The 24,799-nt window shown below is 38.5% G+C and overlaps 1 protein-coding gene across 1 annotated transcript in view; it reads left to right on the top strand.

Annotated features, from left to right (window-relative positions):
• Positions 1-24,799, top strand: part of ARHGEF28 (Rho guanine nucleotide exchange factor 28) — a 332,396-nt gene that overhangs the window by 120,610 nt on the left and 186,987 nt on the right. Inside the window, exons 3-4 of the mRNA XM_023207973.1 lie at positions 12,530-12,677; positions 15,617-15,910. Coding sequence (XP_023063741.1) covers positions 12,530-12,677; positions 15,617-15,910 — 442 coding nt within the window. The remainder of the gene's footprint in view (positions 1-12,529; positions 12,678-15,616; positions 15,911-24,799) is intronic.

The following is a 24,799-nucleotide window of genomic DNA, read 5'->3' as shown; positions in this document are numbered from 1 at the left end:
TTCCTTTCCTTTCCTTTCCTTTCCTTTCCTTTCCTTTCCTTTCCTTTGCTTTCCTTTCCTTTCCTTTCCTCTCCTCTCCTCTCTCCTTTCCTCTCCTCTCCTTTCTCCTTTCTCCTTTACTTTCTCCTTCCCTTCCCTTCCCTTCCCCTTCCCTTCCCTTTTTTCCTTTTTTCCTTGCTTTGCTTTGCTTTTTTGAGATGGAGTTTTGCTCTTGTTGCCCAGGCTGGAGTGCAATGGTGCGATCTCGCCTCACTGAAACCTCTGCCTCCCGGGTTCAAGCGATTCTTCTGCCTCAGCCTCCTGGGATTACAGGTGCCCGCCACCACATCCAGCTATTTTTTTTTTTTTTTGTATTTTTTAGTAGAGAAGGGGATTCACCATGTTGGCCAGGCTGGTCTTGAACTGCTGACCTCAGGTGATCTGCCTGTGTCGGTCTCCCAAAATGTTGGGATTACAGGCATGAGCCACCGTGCCCAGCCCCTTGTGTCCTTCTTTCCCCTCTTCTGTAGGCTCTTGGAGCCGGGGCTGACCGACTGCTAGCTGCTCTTTCCACGTGCCCTGCTTCTCTAGTTTCCATTGGGTCTTCAAGTTTTCCATGCTGTGACTGGGCTGGCTTTTTTCTAGCTTTTGCTTCGATTTGAGGAGAAGAGCAACAGGACTTGAAAGTGCTCTATAGTTTAACAAAGGTGACGGGAGCCCGGAAGAGAAGAGACACGACAAGGGAGGCTGGGGATGCTGTGGGGGTGGGCGCTGAGGAACTTCAAGGAGAGTTCATTGATTCTAATCCTGACTTCTTTCCATAAAGGCTCTTCCCAGTCCCTGGGGGAGGAATAGGATTCATTTGGGGGTCAGACTGTTGCTCTTCCCCACTAGTAGGTTGGGGGAGTGGGAAAGGTATTGGATGGAAGGTGACCAGCAAGGATTTCTGGTCCAAGGTTAGCTGTGTGATAGAACCTAGAGCAAGGTTATGGGTCTTCAGTTTCCTGTAATGTAAGGGGTTTGATCCCGATGAGCTCTAAGGTTTCTTTCAGATCTCTAAATTATACATTTCTGAATCTCTGCTTTTCTTACTGAGGATTCCCAGTATCTTGCAATGAGCATTACTTGGCAGAGTATTTAGCACTCTTTTTTTTTTTTTTTTTTTTTCTGACAGAACTACAAGTTTATTTATTTACATTTTTTATTATACTTTAGGTTCTAGGGTACATGTGTTACAACGTGCAGGTTTGTTACATATGTATACATGTTCCATGTTGGTGTGCTGCACCCATTAACTCGTCATTTACATTAGGTATTTCCCCTAATGCTATCCCTCCCCACTCCCCCCACCCTACAACAGGCCCCAGTGTGTGATGTTCTGCTTCCTGTGTCCAAGTGTTCTCATTGTTCAATTCCCACCTATGAGTGAGAACATGCAGTATTTGGTTTTTTGTTCTTGAGATAGTTTGCTGAGAATGATGGTTTCCAGCTTCATACATGTCCTTATGAAGGACATGAACTCATCCTTTTTTATGGCTGCATAGTCTTCCATGGTGTATATGTTTAGCACTCTTATTTAAGAGTGGCCTGCTGTGTATGTGTGCATGTGTGTGTACTGCACTGAGGATAGGGGGTGGGAGGAATGTTCTCGCACAGATGCTGGCCAGATGAGAGGGACAGGGGGAACTGTCCCCAGCTTTTATACCTTTGTACAAAGGAGAGGACTTCCTGTGGAACACAAAGACTTTGTGGTCTATCATGAAATAATAATGGATAGTTATGATCAAGTTATGCCCAGGGGTAATCAATCCATGGAGACTTGGGTTGTTTGTATTCCTGATAGTCTTCATTTTCGTTTGGGATGTTCAGTGCTGTTAGTTGGCCCACAATAACCTTTAGACAGCACTTGATATAAATCTGTAGACCTCAAGTGCTAAATAATAACCATGTGATGTTACTGTCTGCATGGGTTCAAGCTGAATTTGAAGTTGATAAATTGTAGTCTTTACTGTGATGCAAATGTAAAGCTTGTTTGAGACATGAACCATAAAAAGGGCTTAGAGGAATATTTTCTTAGATCATTAGTGACTTTGGTTACTAACAGAACTTAGTTGTCTTCCCATAAGACAGAAGAGGGTATCCGATAGTCCTTAGAGGGGCTTTAGAGATCCTTTCTTATTGGATAAAAGGAAACCTTTTTTTTTTAATCCAAACAAGTATTATGAGGAACAATATGTAAGCTTGATAAAACTTTATTATTATAAATGTATTCTTTAAGTTTATTGCATTTGTCAATTCAGTGGAAAAATGACAACCTGGCACTTCAGGTCCTCTCCAGTGTCTTAAAATTTGGTAAATGATAAATTTAAGTGGATGACAACCCTTTTAGATTTAATACTAATTGGAAACGTATTTCCCAAATGAAATTTAAATGGAATGTTTACGAACTCCCAACATCCTCCCATTACAACTTAGGGTTCCCCTGATCTGTTTGAAAACCGTTAATACAGAGAATAAAAATAAACTAAGCATAAATCCAAGGAACTAGAAAAACAAACCAAAGCAAAAATATAAGGGAGGAATTAAAAAACAAAGCTGGGGCTGGACACAGTGGCTCACACCTATAATCCTAGCACTTCAGGAGGCTGAAGCGGGCAGATTGCTTGAGCCCAGGAGTTCCAGACCAGCCTGTGCAACAGGCAAAACCCTGTCTCTACCAAAAAATTAGCCGGGCGTGGTGGTGTGTGCCTGTAGTTCCAGCTCCTCAGGAGACTGAAGTGGAGGATCACTTGTGCCCAGGAGGCCATGGTTGTGGTGAGCTGAGATCATGCCACTGCACTCCAGTTTGAGGTACTGAACAAGGTCCTGTCTCTAATAATAATAATAAGAAATAAGAAATAAAGAAATAAAAAATAAAAAACAAACCTGGGGCTGGATGTGGTGGCTCATGTCTGTAATTCCAGCGCTTTGGGAGGTTGAGGTGGGAGGGTCATTTGAGGCCCAGGAGTTCAATACTAGCTTGGGAAACATAGTGAGACTTGGTTTCTCCCCCCCGCCCCACCAAAAAAAGAAAAAAAAACACACAAACAAATAATAATAGAAAATTAACTAGATGTGGTGAGGTGGTGGTGCCTGCAGTCCTAGCTACTTAGGAGACTGAGGTGGGAGGATCCCCTTGAGCCTGGGAATTTGAGGCTGCTTGAGGCTGCAGTGAGCTATGATCATGCCACTGTACTCCAGCCTCGGTGATACAGTGACAACCTATCTCAAAAAAAAAAAAAAAAAAAAAAAAAAAAAAGGAGAAGCAAAAAACGAGCAAATCTCACAAAATCCAAATCTGCTTATGTAGGTCCCCCAATTTTAAAATATATTGAAGCAATTAATCTGGAATTATATACCAGATATTATAGATTCTAGACACTGAAGATCAGGTAGTTCTTTAAGTTCTTTAGCCTCGTTCTTTCTCAGACGAAATAAGCAAAACAAAAAAACAAACAAAACACACCATCTCCTAGTAGTGCTTGTTCCTCCTAAGCTGAAGCAATCCTTGTCATCTCTGGACATCTCTGTTCCTTAGAGGGCTCTCACTGTGGAGCTGAACTCTGTCCCCTGTCCTTCCCTGTATTGTTTTGTGCTCTTCCCTTGGGGCCTGCAGAACATGTCTAATCCCATGTCTGCATGATAGACCCTCAGATATTTGCAGTGGTGACTGTTTGCCCATGACTCGTCTCTTCTTTAGCAAAACAGTCCCAGTTCCTTCAATTGTTCCTCATATGACAGCATGCTTTTTGCATCCCTTTGGCATCCTTGTCCTTTTCCTCTGAACGTGTTGTCAGCTTTGTCTATATTTGTATTAAAGTATTCCATGGCCCAGGTGTGTCTGACAGGTATAAAGCAGAGCTTGACCATACTCACTCTTAATGGAGTAACTAAATTTTCATCAATATAGGGTAGGGCAGGTTGCTCCCTCAGTGACGCTAGTGGATTATTGATTAAAATCCCAACTGGTGTCTAACTGTTAAACTGCTTCCTTCTTGGTTAATGTAGTTGATGATTTGGGGGCCGGTATAGGGCCTTTATTCCTAAAGGATTATCAGACTAATGCAAGAGTGATTACAATTTTTCTTATACCCAAGCCAGTACATTTCCCACTATGATCTGCTGCTTAAAGTGCCAGATATTTGTTTTCACTTACTAGGAGATCTGTTTCCATGGAATCTGTTAAGTTAGGGGTTTGAAAAGGAAGCAAGCTAAGGGGCTTTATAAAGCCTGCTTCTGGTCTTGTGAGGAATCTGGAGTCATTAGCTGACCTCTGTCATGAATTGTCTTTTATCCAGTTCTGCTGTGTTACAGAAACAAAGGCAATTTCAATTTGATAGTGGTGAATCATTCCATCAAGGGTGAAAGTCATCTAGATTTTAAATTTATATATATGTGTGTGTGTATGTGTATATATATATGTGTGTGTGTATATATATATAATTTTTTGTTTTTTGAGACGAGTTCTCACTCTGTCACCCAGGCTGGAGTACAATGGCATGATCTCGGCTCACTGCAACCTCTGCCTCCTGGGTTCAAGCGGTTCTCTTTTCTCAGCCTCCTGAGTAGCTGGGATTATAGGTATGGGCCACCACACCCGGCTAATTTTTTTGTACTTTTAGTAGAGATGGGGTTTCACCATGTTGGCCAGGCTGGTCTCAAACTCCTGACCTCAGGTGATCCACCTGTCTCGGCCTCCCAAAATGCTGGGATTACAGGCATGAGCCACTGCACCCAGCCTGTGTGTTTATATTTTTTGAATTATTGTGTTTAATGCAGAGGTTTGAATAATAGGTATCTTTTACAATTATTAATATATGCATTTAATTTATGCTAATTATTTCTTTGGGTAAGTTATTTTAATTGTGTAATTTAGATCTTTAATATCCTTGTCAATTTTTTACTTGCTTGTTCTATTAGCTATTGAAAGAGGCAGGCTAAAGTTATCCACTGCTATTGTGGATTTGTCTACTCTATTGGATTTGTTAACTTTTGGTTTATATCTTTTAAAGATGTGTTATTAGGGGCATACAGATATAATATTATAATATTATCTTATTCAACTGACTCTTTTAATGATGAAAAATTTCTCTTTCCCTAGTAATATGTGTTGCTTTAAAATCTAGTTTGTCTGATATTATTTTGTCTGTGCTAGCTTTTCCTTGGTAAGTTTTGTATGGATATCATTTTAGTTTTAAGCTGTGTTATTTTAAGGTATGTCTCTTGTTGGCAGTACAGATATTGTTGTTGTTTTTGGATTAAAAAAAATCCATACTAGCAGACTTGGCATACTATTTGGAGTAGTCTATCTACATTTAATATAATTGCTGAAATAGTTGGATTTATATCTACATATAGCTATTTGCTCTCTGTTTGGCACACATTTTATTTTTATGGTTTTTGTTTCTCCTGTCTTGTTTTCTTTTTGATGAATCAACTATTCTTATTATTTAAGTTTCCTCTCTATAACTTATTAGTTATGCATTCTTTTGGTGGCTACTCTCAAGTCAAAATATATATAATATATTACAAATATAATAAAAGTACTTTTTCAGCAATTTCCTAATATGGCTACGTACTTTAATTTCATCTACCTTTTACATTATTGTTGTCGCACATTGTAGTTCTACAAATATTTTAAACTCCATGACATTATAATATTTTGTAAAACGTTTTCTTATATATTACACAAAATATATGCTTTTATAATTTTGTAAATTTGTTTGTATATTTGATATATTTATTCACATATTTACCTACTCCCTATTCCTCATTCTTTCCTGCATTTCCATGTTTCTGTTTGAGATCATTTTATTTCTTCTTGAATAACGTCTTCAGTATTTCTTTCAGTGCTGGTCTGTTGGCACTGAATTCTCTCAGTATTTGTCTTAAACATTTTAATTTCAGTTTCGTTTTTAAAGATATTTTTGTTAGACATGGGATTTTCTTTCACCCCTTTACAAATATTACACAATTGTCTTTTGGCTTCCATTACTTCTCTGCGTAGTTCTCCTGTCTGGTATTTTGTTACATTTTTGCCCTCATTGTTTCCATGACTTTTTATTTGTCAGCCCTTGTTATTCCTAGTTGTTTTCAGCAGGACTGTTGGCCTGTGTGGTCTATTTTATCCTATCTGGAGATGGACGCCTACTCTAAAGGCTATTTCTGAAAAAATGTCTTATAAGTCTTTTAAGTTATTTTAGTTAACCTTCCTTTAAAAAAATGGCATTGTGATACTTCCCCCTGGATTTAACCAATTTGTATTTACGTGAATGGGACGATACATCTGAATAATCTTGATATTTTAAATTATATAAAAGTCAGATGCTTTTAAACATGCTTCAAATCAGTGGTTCTTCAGTTTTTTGATTCACATGTTCTTTGCGTACCCTTCTCAGAATCTGTGACTGATAAACAGACTCCCCAGATAAATGCCCAAAACTGCTGCATACATTTTCCAGAGGATTAAGGAACATTTCCACCTCACCGTATCTGTCTGTAGATTTCAGGATGGGAACTCCTACATTAAGAACATGAAGCAAAGACTAGTTAAATGAAAAGCTGTAGATAAGTCACTAAATATTTGCGCATTTGCTGTTCATTCACTAACATGGTGGGGAGAAAATGTACTAAGCCTGGCACAGAAAGATGTAGATTTGATTTCTGGCTCTGCTCCTCACTAGATCTAATATTTTCAGTGTTCTCTTTAATAAACAAGGTTCATAATAATACCTCCCAGGTATTATTGTGGGAATAAGACAAGAAAATGCACAAGAAAGCACTGTATAAATTGTGATGTGCTGTACACATAGATAATGTGTATAAGTATGTAGATATATCGATGTCTGTATTTGTATATATGTGCACACACATATAAGAAATAATATTTGCATTTCCATACTTTCTTTTAAAGAAGTACTTCAGCTACACACAGTAATTTGAATAAAATACTTTGTGCCCACGTTGCTTCCTTTGGCACCACCTGTGCTATTGTACTTGAGAAACTGTAAAGAGGATAACCTAACTTGGAGGTTGGGGCAGAAATCAAGAAACCTAATATTACACATCTGGCTCTGGGATCCTGAGCTAGTTAGCAGTAGTGCCTATATTTGTATTTACTTACCTAGAAAATGGAATAATAACAATGCATCCTTTTATTTTCTTTTAACTTTTCAAGGATCTTAGAAAGTTCAATGCACTGTGTTGTATAGGAAAGGCTCTGTATAGATTTTTTTTTATTATTGTAAAGAAGACGAGTTTCAAATATTGAATACAAATCAAATTTGATAGTTCACATAGCACTATATTTTAGCATAATGGTTTTCATGGCATGTATTAGTAAACATTGATTATCAACTTATTTTTACCTTTATTATGCTTCTTTGCCTAATCATCCCATATAAAGGCTGTGTATAATACTAGAATCCATTGGAAGATAGTTTATGTCTTCCCGTCAAATAAAAAGATGACAATTACCATTGAAAAGTATTTATGAACTTCCCATTTTGCCTGTTACTATAAAAGCTAGAGTTCATAAACTTTTTTTGAATCTTTAGATGCCTTTGAGACTATGATGAAAGCCATAAACCTTTCCTCAGAAAATGGACATATACACACACACAAAACCAGTTTTGCTAATAATTTTCAGAGGTTCTCAAACTGTCTGAAATCCATATTCAGATTCTTACCTTGATTAAGAAACCCCACTATAAAAAGATGTATCCTTTTTTCTCATTGTCATAATTTGAAAATGCAGTATTTGTTCATTGCCCACTCATGCCATATATTTAAGAAACCAGAGAGTTAAGGTGTTGTTCAGCAAATAGCATTGTTATTAACAAAGTGTAGTTATAAACAGATGCATTGTTTATAGTGGGAGGGAAGAAAGGGAGGAAGAGAGAGAAAACATGAGTACAAGAATACCCAGTGATTAGGCTAATACAGCCACTCAATTACCCAGGTTATTAGAGACATTGATTAATGAAAAAATGTTTAGAACATGCAAACTAGTGTTGACAGCCATTTCCACTTTAAATACCATCTGGAAAGGAATAGGAAAGTTGGATGAGATAGTTTAAGGTGGCAAAAACATTTGCTACCTTTTTGGTTCTCTGGGAAGAAATCCACAGATGTCACAGCATGTCAGCAGAAGGCTTGGTCTTTGAAAATTATTGAGTTTTACAAGTAGAATTTCTCTAGAGGTTGCTTGATGGTAAAAAACATTAGTTTAATTTACCTGAGTCTTTGTGTGTATTTATATTGAACTGTGTTTAGTATGATTATAGTCAATTCAGCTCTTCTGCTCTACATTTGTGATTCCTGTTTTCCATGTGACTTGGCCTTCCAAGATTTTATGGGAGTACTGATGAGTATTTTTTATTTGGGCATGATTGGGTAAGAGGTGATACACCTTCACTATTTGACGGGGAAGGGGAATGATTCTGACACTGATTCCAACTGGTTCACTTGGGAAACTAAAAATTTTGATCTGCCAAAGGCAAAGTTTATAGGTGAATTCCTATGTGAAACAGAAGACGGAAGACTAAATTTATTCAAATTGAAATTTGGTTTGGCCACTAACAATGTTTGCATTATCTTGCAATAGACTTTTATAAAAGTGGGCAACACATTTCAATGGCAATGGAAAAAAGTGAATTAAATCAGTGAGGAACTGTTTATGATCTGTTAACTCAGGAAATAATTCCAAAGATAGTTTTGGCAAGGTTGGGGTGAAAATGATCCTCTTAACCAGCACATGTGGTGATAAAAGTTGATACAAAATTTTTGGAAAGAAGTTTGGCAATTTATGATAACGTGTTCATATTTTTAGAAACTTTTCTCGAATTTTATCCTAAAATAGCATCTCAAAGGATAAAAAATACTTAAAATGTTTATCAGGAGTTGTTTAAAATGTTAAAAAGTCAGAAGTACTCTTAACAAGCAATAGATGGATATTTAAGTAATCATGGAATTATAGAACATCAAACGCGTGGTGGAATGCAATTAAAAGGGGTGCCAGAGATTGTAACAACGTGGAAAAATATTTTTGATAGAAGAGAAGAAAGCACACCAGTATGTATTAATGTATTATGCCATGAGTATAACTGTGTAATAATTACCTGTGCATATGAATAAAGACTGGAAGATAATAGGAAAAATGAAAAAAGTTTGATAGTTTAGGATCATGTCAATGCAGATGAAATCTAAATACCTTTAATTGTTGTTATTTATTAAATAATGAAAACTTTTAAACAGTCTTCTAATTTTATGCTTTTATGGATTTTTTGTTAGATATTAAATTAATTAGAAATTTAATCATTTGGTAGAATGCATGTTTTTGCTCCTGATGGATAGCTATTGTTCTGAAACCGTTTATTGAATTGTCCATTCTTTCCCCGCTGATTTGAAATGCCACCTGTTATTGCATAATTTCCATAGGTACATGTGTCTGCCTCGGACTTTGCACTTGTCTGTCTCTATGCTACTGTTACTCTGTTTAAATGACACTGGTTTTATTGTATGTTTTGATTTGTGGTAGAGCAAGCTTTGACAGTCCAAACATTCTCTCTCAAAAGTATCATTTCAATTCTAGTGTATTTATTCCTCCAGATGAACTTTAGAATAAGCTTGTTGAGTTTCATTTGAAAAATGGATTTTGACTGGACTACCCTAAACTTGTTGATTAATTTGGGGATATAATTTTGCCTAGCATGCTTCTTATTGTTTCCAAAAATTTCATTGGCATATTTGAGTGTTTTATATTTTGGAAATAGTGAGTTTATAGAAACATGAGAACACATCTCTATTGCTTCTGTGTAGGAGCAGAGTGATTCTGATATTTATGCCAACAAATTTATTTAGGAAACTTTCTAGTTTTCAATCGCCTGAAACAAAGAATGCAATTGGATCCAGATGGGGAACTGAAAGAAGTACTCTGGAATTCTGTACATTGGAATTTTGTCTTTGTCATATATGAAATTGGTGGCCTTTTAAGAAGAGTGGCAGATTTTCAGTGGCCTCAGTGATTAGAAAGGTCCCACTCTTACCCAAAACATTGCCACCTGTGGTTGGCTATTTAAGCTGTACTTGCATATTCTTTCAACTTGCATATTCTTTCAGAAGACCGTTCTTCCTGCTGATCTCTTAAATGCTTTATCTAAATCCATCTCCTTTGAGCTTTATCTACGTTTTCTGAATGAAAATGTTCTTGTTATTTCATCTTCATATTTTCGTTCCTTGTCTTCCTCTCCTGCCCATCCACTTCTGTCTAATAGGGCTCTCTGTTGGTTTCTGTATCACCCCCTCTTCTCCCATAGCATCTTTATCCGGGTCTTTCTGATGTTTTTCTGGTTACCATATAAGAGACTCTTTTTATTGCTGAATCTCTTCTGAGTGTTAGGACTTCTGGGCATCTCTCTTTAATCTCCTTAATGGGCATGTCTTATTACTCATGTGACTTTTGGTTATCCTTTTACTAGTGTAAAGCATGGCATGCTTCTTGAAAGGCAGGCATGATGAATTACAAGATTGTAATGTTCAGGGCTGTATTGCATTAGAAAGGGTTGCAATTAAACTCTCATAAGTTGTAGTCCTTGTCCACCCAACCAAATATAATAGTAATATGATCATTGTTTTGAATAGATGCAGATTAGATATCCTTGTGATCTGTGAAAATTTTTTGATCTGTTTATATAATTTGTTTTTTATTTTTAAAAAATCACGAACAGGTCAGGTCAGATCTGCCTGTGGATAGTTAACAGTCTCTTTAGCAACCAGGAACATGACTAAAGCAAGCTGTTCTTACTTTTTTAGGAAATGGAATTTCGTCTGAGTTTCCTCTCTCAGTCATGTTGGACATTTGTTGTTTTTTGCTTTTCAGATCTCCTTCCTGAACTTTTTGGAAGCTATTGTATGGTAGATTTTTCTTGGCGTGTTGCTTTTCTATTGATTACGTTTATGTGTGCACATACACATGCATGCTCATATGCAGAAAAAGGGCAATTTAAACTGCCAACCAGTGACTTTTTTTCAGAACTCCGTACTTTGTATTTATACCATTTCATAATTTCAGATAACTGTGTGTGTGATAGGTTGCAAACCACAAGAAATGCATAGCTTTTTGCTTATTGTAAAAAATTGAGATTAAATAACCATGTGGCTACTAGAAAACCCTGCACTGATTTTGTTTTTGATCCTGATTGGCTTAACTCTTAGTGTCCTATGAAATGTCTTGCTGATATTTGTCAGAGGCAAATTGATGTTAAGGAGTCTGTGTAGGCTCTTCTCTGTTCACCTTCTCCTCTATCACAGGGTAAAGATATCTTGGCGAACAGGTTTGTTTTTGTTGGGCAAGCACACAAAAGCCCAGATGCTTGTCCACGCCGGGCCGAGCTCTGGAGGCCCTCCAAAGTGGGCGACCCTTTCCGCCTCCAGGTTTCCATTTCCCCGCCACTCCCACAGGCTGGGCAGAATGCGCTCTCTCTCTGGAGGCCCCACTTTGTATTGCTTTTTGTGTTTTGGGTAGGGAGTAGCACAAATCCTTCAAAGCCTCTGGGGTCTGGAGATGACCTGGCAGTCCCTACCATAGCTGCTATTCCCCTGGGTGCAACACAGCTGCTATAGCCCCTCCGCAAAGCCTCAGGATGACGACATACCCAAGAGCCCCAGCCTGCTGCCCCACTTCCTTTGACATTAGTCCTCAGAGGATGCCTCAGTGCCCTGAGGTGGCAGCTCCTGTCCTTGGGACCAAGGCACTTTGCAGGGCTTTGTACCAACCAGAAGCTCTTAAGAGAAAGTGTGAGGAAAGAGCACTTGGAAACCCCTCAGAGAAGAGAAATAGCAAATGGAAATAGCATAGCAAGGGAGAGGGAGTAGTCCTATTTATTTGGCAATGTTTGTAGATATTTAAGATTCTTACAACTGACTATGGTCTAGTACAGGGTAAGGCCAGAGATAAGAATAATTATCATGAACTTTTGTACTAATAATGGCATTTTAGGTACAGGATAAAAATTAACTCAAGCCATGATGTTCAGCTGGTAGAAATTCAGAGTAAAAGACTGCTGGGTGTGGTGGCACATCCTTGTAGTCCCAGCTACCAGGGAGGCTGAAGTGGGAGGATGGCTTGTGTAGAGGAGTTTGAGACCAGCCTGGGCAACATAGTGAGACCCTGTCTCTAAAAATAATTTTTGGAAAGCAAAAGGCAATGAAGTACCACACTCCTACATCTAGTACATTTTAGAGAAAGAAAAAATTCTTCCCTATGCCCTGAACTTCTTTAACTTTAAAAACAGAACAAACCAGCTCTGATACCCATACCTAATACATCAGGAAGCATCTTCCCTAATGTCAAATGTGTTGTTGTTGGAAGGAAGCACTCATGCTATTTGAACTCAACCATGTGAAGTGAATATAACAAATGACACTGTTATGGACCCAGGCCCTTTGTATTGTGCTTTCTTAGAGCCAGGACAAGGAAGTATGACAGTGCCCTGACTTATTCCTTTTTCAGGGGCAGATGACGGTCTATGCGAAGTTTGACAAAAATGTGTATCTTCCTGAAGATGCTGAGTTTTACTTTACTTATGATGGATCTCATCAGCGACACGTCACGATTGCAGAGCGCATCGAGGATAACGTTCTCCAGTCCAGCATCCCAGGTGAGGTGTCCTCTTTGTTGTGCGACTGGGAAATTGGTCTGCAAATAACTTCCCTCCAGGGATGTAGGCCAGGAAGAGAGCCAGGGAGAAAAAGAAAACAGTGCTGCAAGGTCAGGAGTGTGTGTGCCTCTGTGTGTGTGTGTGTGTGTGTGTGTGTGTACATTAGGAAGCACACTTACATCTGAGATTCTTCCAGCTGATCTGCTGCTTAATTAGGAGTCTTAACTTAGACCAGGCAGACCCATCCTATTGACTGCACCCAACTTTTATGGTTGGGTGTGCTTTGGATGCAATGAAAAGGAGGAAAAACTATCTATTGAGTATCACCTCCTAATCACTGCCTATAACCCCAGACCCATTGCCAGGGTTGGCTCAGGCAGAACTGACATTGACAGTTTGTCTTCTCTCTTCCTCATTCTTCTGTGGGCAGCCTGGCAGTTACAGGTCTGCCTCTCCTCTGCTTGCTCCCTTTGGTCATTGGGGTTCTTTCCTTGATGCCCTGTCCATCCAGAATCTTCCTTGGGGGATCTCCAGCTCCAGAACTTTCTCTCCCCATCATCAAAATGCTTACATTTTGAAACCTGTAATTTCCCTACTTGTCTTCTTGATAGATGATAAATTAATATATCCTGTTCATATGTTGTAATGAGCTAATAGCCATTCTTGATATAGTTGTTTTATATTTTTATTGGTATGTGGGTTGTGCATTTAAGGGTCATCAGGCTTTAACCTAATGGTGAATTAAAATGTCATTACCTATAGGACAGGGAGGGCATTTTAGAATTCTTTTTTATTGATTTTGGTTTTTCTTAACTGTGGGTCTTTCAGGTCCTTTTAATTTAGATCATAAAGAGACTCTTTACTTTTTCTTGGAGTTAAGATTGAGATCATTTTTAAAGGAATATGTTCCTATGTGCTTCTGTAACATATCTGCTACACGTGGAAAGAAGGTAGCCAGTGAATATGCAAACAACACAGACACAGTGAGAATTGTAGAGAAGTGCAGATACCTCTTAGCTCTCCCTGGTCTTGGTCAATGAATTAATCTGTTGTCCAATTTCTGAGACCATCGGTAATTTTAAGCACTTCTCTCTTTAGCCTAGTAATCTTCATCATTAAAAGAAAAAAACAAAACAAAACAAAAAAAAACAGTCAAACCAAATTAATGGGCCAGTCATGGTGACTCATGCCTGTAATCCCAGCACTACCGGAGGCCGAGGTGGGAGGATCACCTGAGGTCAGGAGTTTGAGACCAGCCTGGCCAACGTAGGGAAAACCCATCTCTATTAAAAATATAAGATTAACTGGGCATGGTGGCCGGTGCCTTTAGTCCCAGCTACTTGGGAGACTGAGGCAGGAGAATCACTTGAACCTGGGAAGCGGAGGTTGCAGTGAGCTGAAATTGTGTCACTGCACTCCAGCCTGTGAGACAGAGCGAGACTCCATCTCAAAACAAAAACAAAAACAAACCTAATTAATGGCACATAGTTGCTTCAGCTGTTGGTTGCTTTCCCTCTGCCCTTTTGCTCTGGCTAATGTTTTCCCTACCTTTAGTTTCACCCTCTTTTCTTGGTTTTCTCTTTTATCAAGCCCTTATAGAGAAAGGATAAAAAATAATAACTAAAGTGCCACTCCTATTTTCAGAACTTTTAATCTTTTTCTTTACTGGCATGTGGTGGTGACTCTCCTCCTCCTTCCTTAGGAGGAAGAGAATGTAATCTTTTGTTTATATTGTGGTCTACTTAAAAGTGAGGTTTCTTGCCTTCATTTTAACAGAATCTAGAGGCAGGTCACAGTTTCTATTTCTGAACCTTGAATTTTCCTGGTGACAGCTTTACCAGGACAACCTTTCAAAAATTTGTAAGACAGATTTATTTAATATTTACTGGGTATGTGTAATCTGGTGGGAGTTGGGTGCATTCTATGCCTGTACCATGAGACCACTTTTAAGAGTCCATGACAAAGTGACACTAGTTCTCTTTCAGTGAACTTAGGATGCTCTTGTTCCTTGAAGCCCTAGCTGCACAGCCTCTGGGGAAAGTCTTTGGAGAATAAGGCAAAGGAGGAATGACTTGTACCTGTTAGCCATTTGATTGGGGGCAACAGGGTGCTATGGACCAGTGGTAGCTGAATAACTCTTCTCTGTCCAGTCATGATTATCATGATCATAGTGATTTGGTGCCATCAATTCCTGAAAATTCTGCCAAGGGCAGCATAAAAATGTACCTGGGTAAGAGCTTCCCAGCTCTGGCAAAATAAGAGAGTGGGACAAAGAAGAGGAAGAATGAAGGGAGGGACAAACAGCAGGATTCGGTGACACTCTCAGGAGAAATATTGAGAACACCTACAAGACAGAGACACTTATCAGAAGAGGGGGCAGTGAACAACAACAGACACACATAGATATGTATATATATTTTCCCTTTTGTTTTCTCTTGGGTAGTCTTCACCTACCTTTACTCACATTCAAAGGAGCTCTATGGAATTAGGGCAAACTTGTGTAATTGTATGGTGCTATCTTATAAACTTATCGCTTAAATAAATATGTAAAAATATGTGACTCAGGAGGAAATGGCAGAGTGGAAAAGAGCAAAGGACTTGAAGACAACAAACACAAATTCAGGGGTCAGGGTAGGAGTAAAAGGTTAAAGGAATGCTGAATAGCAGTGTTTGGTAATGAGAGAAGAACAGACGCTCAAATGCTCAGAGCTCATAAAGGTAAGTTTTAAAATCAGGAGTTACTGAAAGACGATGGAGTCAGCATTAGTTTGGCCCACACGCTTGGCAGTGTGTAAGGGTCATGGGCTGGCTTTCCTTTCCACCTTGTTCTCCCGGGGCGCGTTGTCTGCTTAAGCTGTGAGGTGGAGCTAGCACATTGGACCCCTGTGAGAGCATCTCCTACAGACTTGGGGTGAACTGTTCACTGTCTTGTTGTCCAGGCCATGGGCTTCAGGAGACGGTGACGGTATCTGTGTGCCTCTGCTCAGAAGGTTACTCTCCAGTGACCATGGGCTCCGGCTCAGTGACCTACGTGGACAACATGGCTTGCAGGCTGGCTCGTCTGCTGGTGACGCAGGCCAATCGCCTCACAGCCTGCAGCCACCAGACTCTGCTGACCCCATTTGCCTTGACGGCGGGAGCGCTGCCTGCCTTGGATGAGGAGCTCGTGCTGGCTTTGACCCATCTGGAATTGCCTCTAGAGTGGACTGTGTTGGGAAGTTCTTCACTTGAAGGTGGGTCATCACCAGAAAATTCAGATATCCCCTGTGTGTGTCAAGTTCAGAATGTTCCTTATGCTATACTGTCTGTTCCCCTGGGCAGATTTTCCTGCCCACATTTTACCTGAACCTTGCTGTGATGTGAAGGGGTTCCCTGAGGTCCTGAGCTACTCACCTCTGGGCTGGTTTATGTGACTTGTGCCAGGAGGTGTGGAATACATGGAAAGGCCTTGTCTCAAGTGGGGAAGACTGTTTCTTTATGGTATGCTCTTGCATCAGCTGCTCTGGGCTGTGGCTCCACTTCCCTTGGCAAGTTTTCTTGCTATGGGAAGGGGACTTTGCTGCCCCATTTCCAAATAGGTAGGGTCACTGGACAAGAAAGATCATGTCGCCAACTTTGTGAAACACTTAGAAGACATGTGACAACATGGGAAACATAACCAATGAATTGACATCTTTGAAAATGTCAGTGTCACCAAGAGCATTTGTGTTACATTTGTACTAGTTTTTGGAGTACTAAAGACCAAATGGACTCTGAATACCAAGTATTTGGAATCTGCATGGGAACAAGGCTATAGATGTTATATATAGGCCCATACTAGACATGAGGCTAAACTGATCAATAGATGCTTTTTAAAAATGAAAAAATAAAATCTTCTTTTGAGAGCTGGGGTCTCACTGTGTTGCTCAGGCTGAACTTGAACTTCTGACTTCAGTGATCCTTCTGCCTCAGGCTCCCAAAGTGCTGGGATTATAGGCATGAGCCAACGTGTCCAGCCAATAGCTGCTTTTTATTGGTGATTACAAGTTATATATAATTTGATTGGAAATACACAGATGTTGTTTTGTAATTTATTGAATACAACATTTTTTTGTTGTTGTTATCCTTCCTGTGTCCTTAGCTTTGTAGTCAGATGATGCTGTTTTTGAGAGTTTCTGCTTCCTGATAAATTCTAGTTGTAAGTTTCAGGTTGGCTTAAATTCAATCATGGATGAGATGAAATGCACTACTCTGGGTAAAGGGGTGTGAATTATAAGGCCATAAGTCACAAACCAAGAGGATCTCTGTTTCTTTCCTTTAATCAGGGTCACACTAAAACTCTCCTGGGCACTTAAAGACATCTCTTGTTTTTAAGACCTTGGGTGAGGGAAGTCACAAGTCTAGTTCAGCACTGAGCCATGCTTGAATCCTGTGTGCTGCACTCTCCTGTGTGGTGGCTGATTGATACGTATGGCATGGGCTCCCTGAGGGTGTGGGTGGTGTTTGTTCTGCTCACTATTATCCCCAAGGACTCAGCAAAGAGATATGAAATATAAGGGGGAGTTGCAGTGGTGATACTTGAAAGGTCTTTGGATACAACATTCATTCATTCATTCAACAAATATTTTTAAAAATACAGTATTGATAAAATATTTTAAATAAATTATTTAATAAATAAAATAAATGTGCTGTACGTTTTTAATTTCTACAGTGAGTCACAGTAGTACTTGCTTCATTGCTTCATTAGCTGGTTTAGAGACAGTGTCATCTTGCTCTGTTGCCCAGGCTGGAGGATGGTGGCACAATCATAGCTCACTACAACCTCAAATTCTTGGGCTTATGTGATCCTCCTGCCTCAGCTTCCCAGGTATCTAAGATTACAGGTGTGTGTCACATGCCTGGCTAATTAAATTTTTCTTTTCTTTTTTTTTTTTTTTTTTAGAGACAGAATCTTGTTGTATTTCTCAGGCTTGTCTCAAACACCTGGCCTCAAGTGAGCCTCCCACCTCAGCCTCCCCAGTAGCTGGGATTATAGGCACCTGGCTCAACAAATGTTCCTTAAACTCTTGCTATGTGCTAAGCCCTTTTATACAGGGGAATTGCAATAGTAATACTTGATCGTCTGGAGATACACCCTTTCTATCTCACATATGTAAGTGATAGATGACATGTATGATCTATATTAATATATATAGTATATATAAATTTATATATCTATGATATATATTGTCTATATCTAAATATTATATACGCATAATGTTTTCTGGCTAAGAAACTTCATTTTCTTAAGCCTCTTGGATTTCTAAAAAGATTTCTAACTATAATATTGGAGGGTGGCTTTTTCTGGGGTGGGGGAGCGGATCCATTTTGACAAAGACACAAAGGTTTCACGATTTCCCATAAGTAAAGGAAGAGCATCACAGCCTCATGCAGGGGCAGATGCAGGTCAGTCCCACAGCTCCTCCCCAGGCCAGCAAGTCTCAGCACAGCAGCTTGGTGCCTACAGCAGTTTAATTTGTGCCTCTGAAAAATTACAAATTGTTGAAGGTCATGGAACCTCATAACTGCACATGAATAGCTTAAACTAAGGGTCTCCACGATGGAATTCATGTTACCCACATGCTATATTTATTTTTCCTGCCGATATTTAGAAATACGTTAATACCCTCTAGTATTTAATCTGTGGATTGCCATAATACAAGCATACAATTTTCCATGCTGGGCATGCCTGCTGAAAGTTATTTTTGCTGGTGGAGATACATAAAAAAGTAAGTTTGGAGAACACTGAGCTAAACCCCAAGTTGTCAAGGGTCATCCTATTGCCATTTTCATTGCTATTTGGGTATACATTCTTGTTTGCCAAGTTTTAACTGTCATGGACTTTGATTTATCCATATTTTTATAACAGATTTATGTCACAAGGAGGTCCTTTCTGTCCCCTCTGTCAGTATTTATACATAATATATGTATTTTCATGAGAGAAAAATTGGAGCAGTTTCTTTTCATGGTAAAATACTTTTCTGTTCTGGTGTCCTAGTTGTTAAGAATGTGTGCTGTGGAGCCAGGTTCCAATCCTGACCTTATTACCTCCTGGCTGTGAGAGCTGGGCAAAATATTTTAGTTCTGGTGCTGCACATTTTTAATTTCTACAATGAGGCATAGTAGTACCTGCTTCATTAGCTGGTTGTGATGATTTAATTAGATAATGTATGGTAAGACCTCTAGAAGAGTATCTGAACATATTAAGTTTTTAGTAAGAGGTGATGTTGGTATGCGCATGTGAATAAATTTTCATATATAGAGTGTATTGTATGTACTTGTATGTGCATAGGTAGAAAGCAGATACAATTGGTTTGGACAAATGAAGCTAAAGGCAAAGTATAAAATCCTGGCATTTAGGTAATTCTTTGAAAATTTCTAGGAATGTTTCTAGACTTTCTCTAAAGGCAGTTTATAGTATTTGAGGTAACACTGTCTGCAGCCTAGACTTGTAGTGTAGTTTTTCTACAACATCAGTGTCAAGCGACATGGTTAATGCTCATGTTTGAAGCTGAATTTTACTCTGAAGGTTATGACCATCTTAGGAGATTTCATTCAGCCCGCCATGTGTTTAAATCTCTGTGTCTGCCTTTTCACACCTCAGTTCTGTTAAGTATGTAAGTAGGGGCTCATATATGGATAATGGCTAAGTTTAGATTGGTAGGCCTTAACAGATGTATTTATCAGTACATTTCTGTCAAAATTATTCCACATTAAAAAACAAATTGGGCAGTTAGATGAGTAGATTGAAATATAAATTCTTCTGTGTCAGTTTTAATTTTGTACTTCAGAAATTGTATTAGATACTAGGTAGAAGGAAAACGTGGAGTTTTTATTGTATTTACTAAACCAAGTAGTTGGACATAAATTAATCATTTTATAGTTGGGAATAAACAAGAGTATTTGGTGAGGGACTAACACTGATGCCCTAGATTAACTGGATTGTATTAGATTTTTACAATGCACACATATACTCTATGAATGTATTTTGACTCATTGCCTATTCATAACCATTTGGTGGGGTTCTACTAATCTTGAGCTGTTTGGGTTTGTTTTTCGTTGTACTTTTAATTTAATAGAGTTTTAATCTAAGCAGTTTAAAAACTTTTATGTGCTTATACATCTTTTTTAGTATACATATTTTATTTGTATTGCTTGTCTTGAGGTAGATAAATTGTAATAATGATGTGAGAAATAAACTGTGACATTGGACCCACTGGAAGTTACAATGTATTAGTGGCAGTGGCATCACAGGTGGAAAACAATTTCTTTCCTAGTAATTATTTCTTCCAGCACTTATCCAAAAATTATTTTAATGCTCAGTGTTCACTCTTGTTAAAAATTTTTGGTGTTTATTTATTTATGATTTATTCAAATATAAATAGATCTTACCAAATGAGTATTCATTGATTTCTATAATGACTTTGTCTTGGAAGAGTGATCAAAACCCTACTGCGACACATTACTGTATTCTTTGCATTTTGTAATAAACTTCTCATTTTTTTACCTTGTCAATCATTGAGAGTTATGAGGAAGGACTGGGAACCTGGAAAAAGGCCAGAGTCTGAGTGGAGCATGGATCTTGTAACAAAAAGCAGAGCCTTCTTTCAGCCCTGTGTCTTACCCGTCATTAGTCACAATGCAACTTCATTATGTGTTCGAGGAAAGGAAATATCCCAGATTTTATTTAATTTTAGACCATAAATAAAATTGGATTTCTAGTTCATAAAATTAAGACCGTTCCTTTTATGAAATAGCATTCATAATAGTGCCTTGTGCAAGGTCTCAGAAGCTCAAATTTGGAGTAAAGCATTGAATAGTAATATAATTATTCAACAGAATCTCACAATTTAATTTAATTTTTTTTGTTTTGAGTTTTTTGCTTGTTTGCTTTTTGGGCAGAAATCTTTTCTCAGAGATTTGTATACTTTTGACAATTAGGTTAACTGGGATAACACATTCTGATGTTTTATGTGTTGATGCTCAGATGACTTTGGAGTTGAAAGCCTCCCCGACCTTCCTGCTCCATCAAACTACCTTTCTTTACTTGTGTTCCCAGTGGCTTGACACGTCTGGCAAGCACCAAGCTTGCTAACACCAGTGAGGGGATGCCATGTGGGTAAAGAACCCAAGGGGACCACAAGTGGCATCTGCAAAGACAGATGGCATCGTTCCTGTGAACACGGTAGCTTCTCTCCTAACCTATGGAGTAGGTCGAGCTTGTCCTGGTTAGGTTTTCTAATTTAAGAGAAAAATAAAGCCCAGTTCCTTAAAAAAAGAAGAGGTCATATAAAGAATATTTCTCACATACGTTTACACTTACAAACAAATATATAACAGTTTGGAAGACTCAAGATATTTTTTGCCAGAGTAAATTACTATTATTTTGAAAAACGAACTTGGACTCTTCCAGTTGTCTAGGTAAAAGTAGTTCATAGGATCAAAGGTCTCCTAACAGGCAGAAGTTCTGCTCGTTGTGGACCAGGTGGATTCTTTGTTATATCAATCATAAAAACATAACCAAACCTGTTTGTTTATTTATTTATTTTGAGACGAAACCTCCCTCTGTTGCCCAGGCTGGAGTGCAGTGGCATGATCTTGGCTCACTGTGACCTCTGCCTCCTGGGTTCAAATGATTCTCCTGCCTCAGCCTCCTGAGTAGCTGGGACTATAGGCGTGTGCCACCATGCCTGGCCAATTTTTGTATTTTTAGTAGAGATGGGGTTTCACCATGTTGGCCAGGCTGGTCTCGAACTCCTGACCTCAAGTTATCCACCTGCCTCGGCTTCACGAAGTGCCAAACCTGGTTTTGTAAAGGTGCTACCATGAATTGAATCTGCAGGGAAAAAAATATTAAAATATTTAACAAAACAAAGCACTACCTGTAGATTGCTTTGACAAGTTTAAGAGTTAAGCTTTTCTCCTGCCTTTGTAATTGGTTCTATGAGTGAAAGAAAATTTTAAGGTAAGCCAATTGAACTTCTGGAACTTTTCTACAGGAACGTTTTGGACTTAAATACAGCTGATGTATTTAGAGGATCAGCTTCTCATTCTGTGGGTCTATGGTTGGTTGGAGAGCTGTCCCCAAAGGAAACCAATTGGTAGAACTAGTAGGACCCATTGAGGGTGGCTTAGATAATTTAGTATTTTAATTATTTATTCCAAAAATCAGATGAAGAGTATACTCCTTAACTTGCAAATAACACCAATAGAGTTATAACAACCACAACAGATTTAAACTTGAATCCAGAAATTAGAGAAAGGATTCATTAGTTTCAAGGGCAAATCCAAGTACAAGTCACAGCATAATGAGTAGTAAGTTACAGAAAATATAGAAAACCTTGTCATGGCCCACCCGTGTAATGTATAGGTAAAGTAATGTGATGCTCTACTACGGAGAAGGGTCGTTAGTATAACGCTCTGCTCTTGCTTTAATAGGGTCTTCATAAATTCGTTCCTTTTGAAGGAGAATGTTTGTTTTTCTATGCTTTACACATAATGGAAAGAAAAGGAAAAGAATTGCAGAGGCCCGAAAGACTTTAGAAGAAAGTTTATAAGAGTTAGGATTATCTAGCAGTTCTTTTTTTTCCCTAAATTGATTATTTTTTAAATTTCAGTAGCTTTTTGGGAAACAGTAGATGTTTGGTCCAGCAGTTCTTAAAATGTGTCTTGATGGTTCGGTGTTCACTTAAGAAGTTTAAAAAGCAGTTCTAATATTGCTTCTTATCTGCAGGAAAAGCCATTACATAGGAATTAACAGTTCATGACAAAAGAGTGGATGGGAACTACTCATTTTATGTGACAGCCACATCTTGCTTCAAGCCACATACCCTGAACTTTCTAGGCAACAAGAGAAGGGAATGTGTGGCCTAGCAATATTTGACAGAGAAAAATATCTGTTTCTCTTTCTTTGAATAGAGAAAAGAGATCTGTAGCCAGTAGGAAGCAAGATTTGTTTAATGATTGAAATGGAGCATGGCTTGTGTTTTTTATCTTTGAATACGTCTGTTGGCCGTAGATATAGAAAGAAAATAGAGCAAGGCCCCAGAGCCTGGCACTGTGGGTTGGCCTGATGACTGCACTCTGTCCGGGTCTTACTAACCAGAGAAGGGCAAACTGATTTATAAGACTTACTTGCTGGCCCACAGACGAGGTAAAATGTCAGCTTTGTTACTCTGCCGTAAAGCTGTGTACTGGACGGCAAGTTTGAAATAACATTAGCTGAAATACCAGTGGGTAGGAAACCCATAAAGGACAGATTTATTACAAAATATAGGAAATACAGGTTTCTGGGTTTTTTTTTTTTGTTTTTTGTTTTTGTTTTTGTTTTTTTAGTTTTGAAATCAATACATTGTGGATAACAGCTGATTCTGGAGTTTTGTATGGTTCTCTTGGAAATCTTGACATTTTTCAAGGGATTGTGTACACACTCAGTATTGCTGTCTAGCCTTCTGTCACTTCTGATAGTATCTAATCAGACAAACATCTCTGCATCTTTTCTGACATTTCAAGCTGGTAGTATACTCTTTCTGTTGCTAAGGCAACTCACTGGATGACTACTAGGGGTGGAGAGAATGTTCTTTAGATCCTATGGCACTTGTTATGATGGTAAATTGATAACATTGTTTTACAATCCTCAGCTATATATATATATAACATATATATAATATATATATATAGCTGAGGATTGTGAAACATCCTCAATACATCCAATAATATATATATATATAGCTATATATATATATATATTATTTGTGAAGTTTTAAATCCTTAATTTTAAAATGTCTTCTTTGTCTTACATTCCTTTTGTAGTTTTTAATTTTTGAGGAATGTGTTTTCTGGCAGTAAAGAATTTAATATAGAATTAAACTTCTAAGGAAAAGGACTCCTCTCCCTCCAATCATTTGAATTCATTTTTCAGTTTAAGTAGGTAAACTCTTATTGAACACATTCTCTGTTTAAGGTACTACATGTTAAATAAGAAGCAACAGCTTAAACTCTCCCTTAAAAAATAAGCGTCCTACTTTTGTCTGGCAACAATGGCCCTCATACTGGAATAGAGAATTACGCACTTACTCTCACTTCTGGGAAATAGAACATAGAGTTGGATTCAGGTCACTTTCTCTCCCTCAATTATAATTTTCAAGAACAAAAAATGTAAAGGGAAGCAAACAGCCTATCCTAATGTGCTTCCCAAAGCATTTGGGACTGCAGAAGGTTTTGAAGTCCCATTCCTGGCTTACCTCCTCTGGGGCTTTTCTCCTTTTAAAACATAGCAGGATGCATATAGCAGTTTTTGCTTGCACGCAGGGGATTAAAACTGAATTTAAAAAATGACAGTAACCAAGGAATATCTTCATAACTTTGAAGGAAAAAGTTAAAATTTTGCTATTCTCATAGATTTCTTAATAGGATTTGAATGCTGGCAGTTGTCCTTGTACTATTTTATCTACAAACCAAATGAAACATTGGTTTGTAGATAAAACACTGGCTTTAAAACTAGCAATGTTTGGAGGTTAAAATCCCCACGATTAAAAAAGTTGGGTAGGAGAGATCTGGGGAGCAGAGTGAAGCAGGGAGTCAGAAAAGATGGCACATTCTTAGGGAAGTGACTAATTGTGCATCCTGTTGCAAAGTCCCCTTTCCTTGGCCCAGGGTTGTTTAAGAGGCCTTGTCTTGACGCTCTCAGATATAAGCCTTGGTGTGGGGATGAAGCTGTACAGATAGAAACCGCAAAAAATATTCTGTAATCCTACCCTAGGTCCCCACATACCTACTGTCCTCTTCTGCATAGTTGCTTTTACTTTGCAAGTTTGACATGAGAATGTATGTGTGCTGTGAGTGGTGACACATCAGGTCAATATCTGGAGGAGAGAAGAAGCATGAGTGATGGGCGTTAGCCTGGGTCCTTAGAATTCGCTCAGCTCGGGTTCCTTCTGCTTATTTTCCCCTCACTCTCAATTTGTTGACTTTTTTTTTTTTAGATGGGGTCTCACTGTATTGCCCAGGCTGGTCTCAGACTTCTGGGCTCAAGTGATTCTCTTTCCTCATCCTCCCGGGTAACTGGGACTATAAGTGTGTGCCACCACAACTAGGTAATTTTT

Source organism: Piliocolobus tephrosceles, chromosome 4 (genome assembly GCF_002776525.5).
Source record: "Piliocolobus tephrosceles isolate RC106 chromosome 4, ASM277652v3, whole genome shotgun sequence".
In the NCBI taxonomy this organism is placed as follows: Eukaryota; Metazoa; Chordata; class Mammalia; order Primates; family Cercopithecidae; genus Piliocolobus; species Piliocolobus tephrosceles.
The sequence above is the reverse complement of the archived record's forward strand: the minus strand, read 5'-3'. Positions and strand labels throughout refer to the sequence as shown.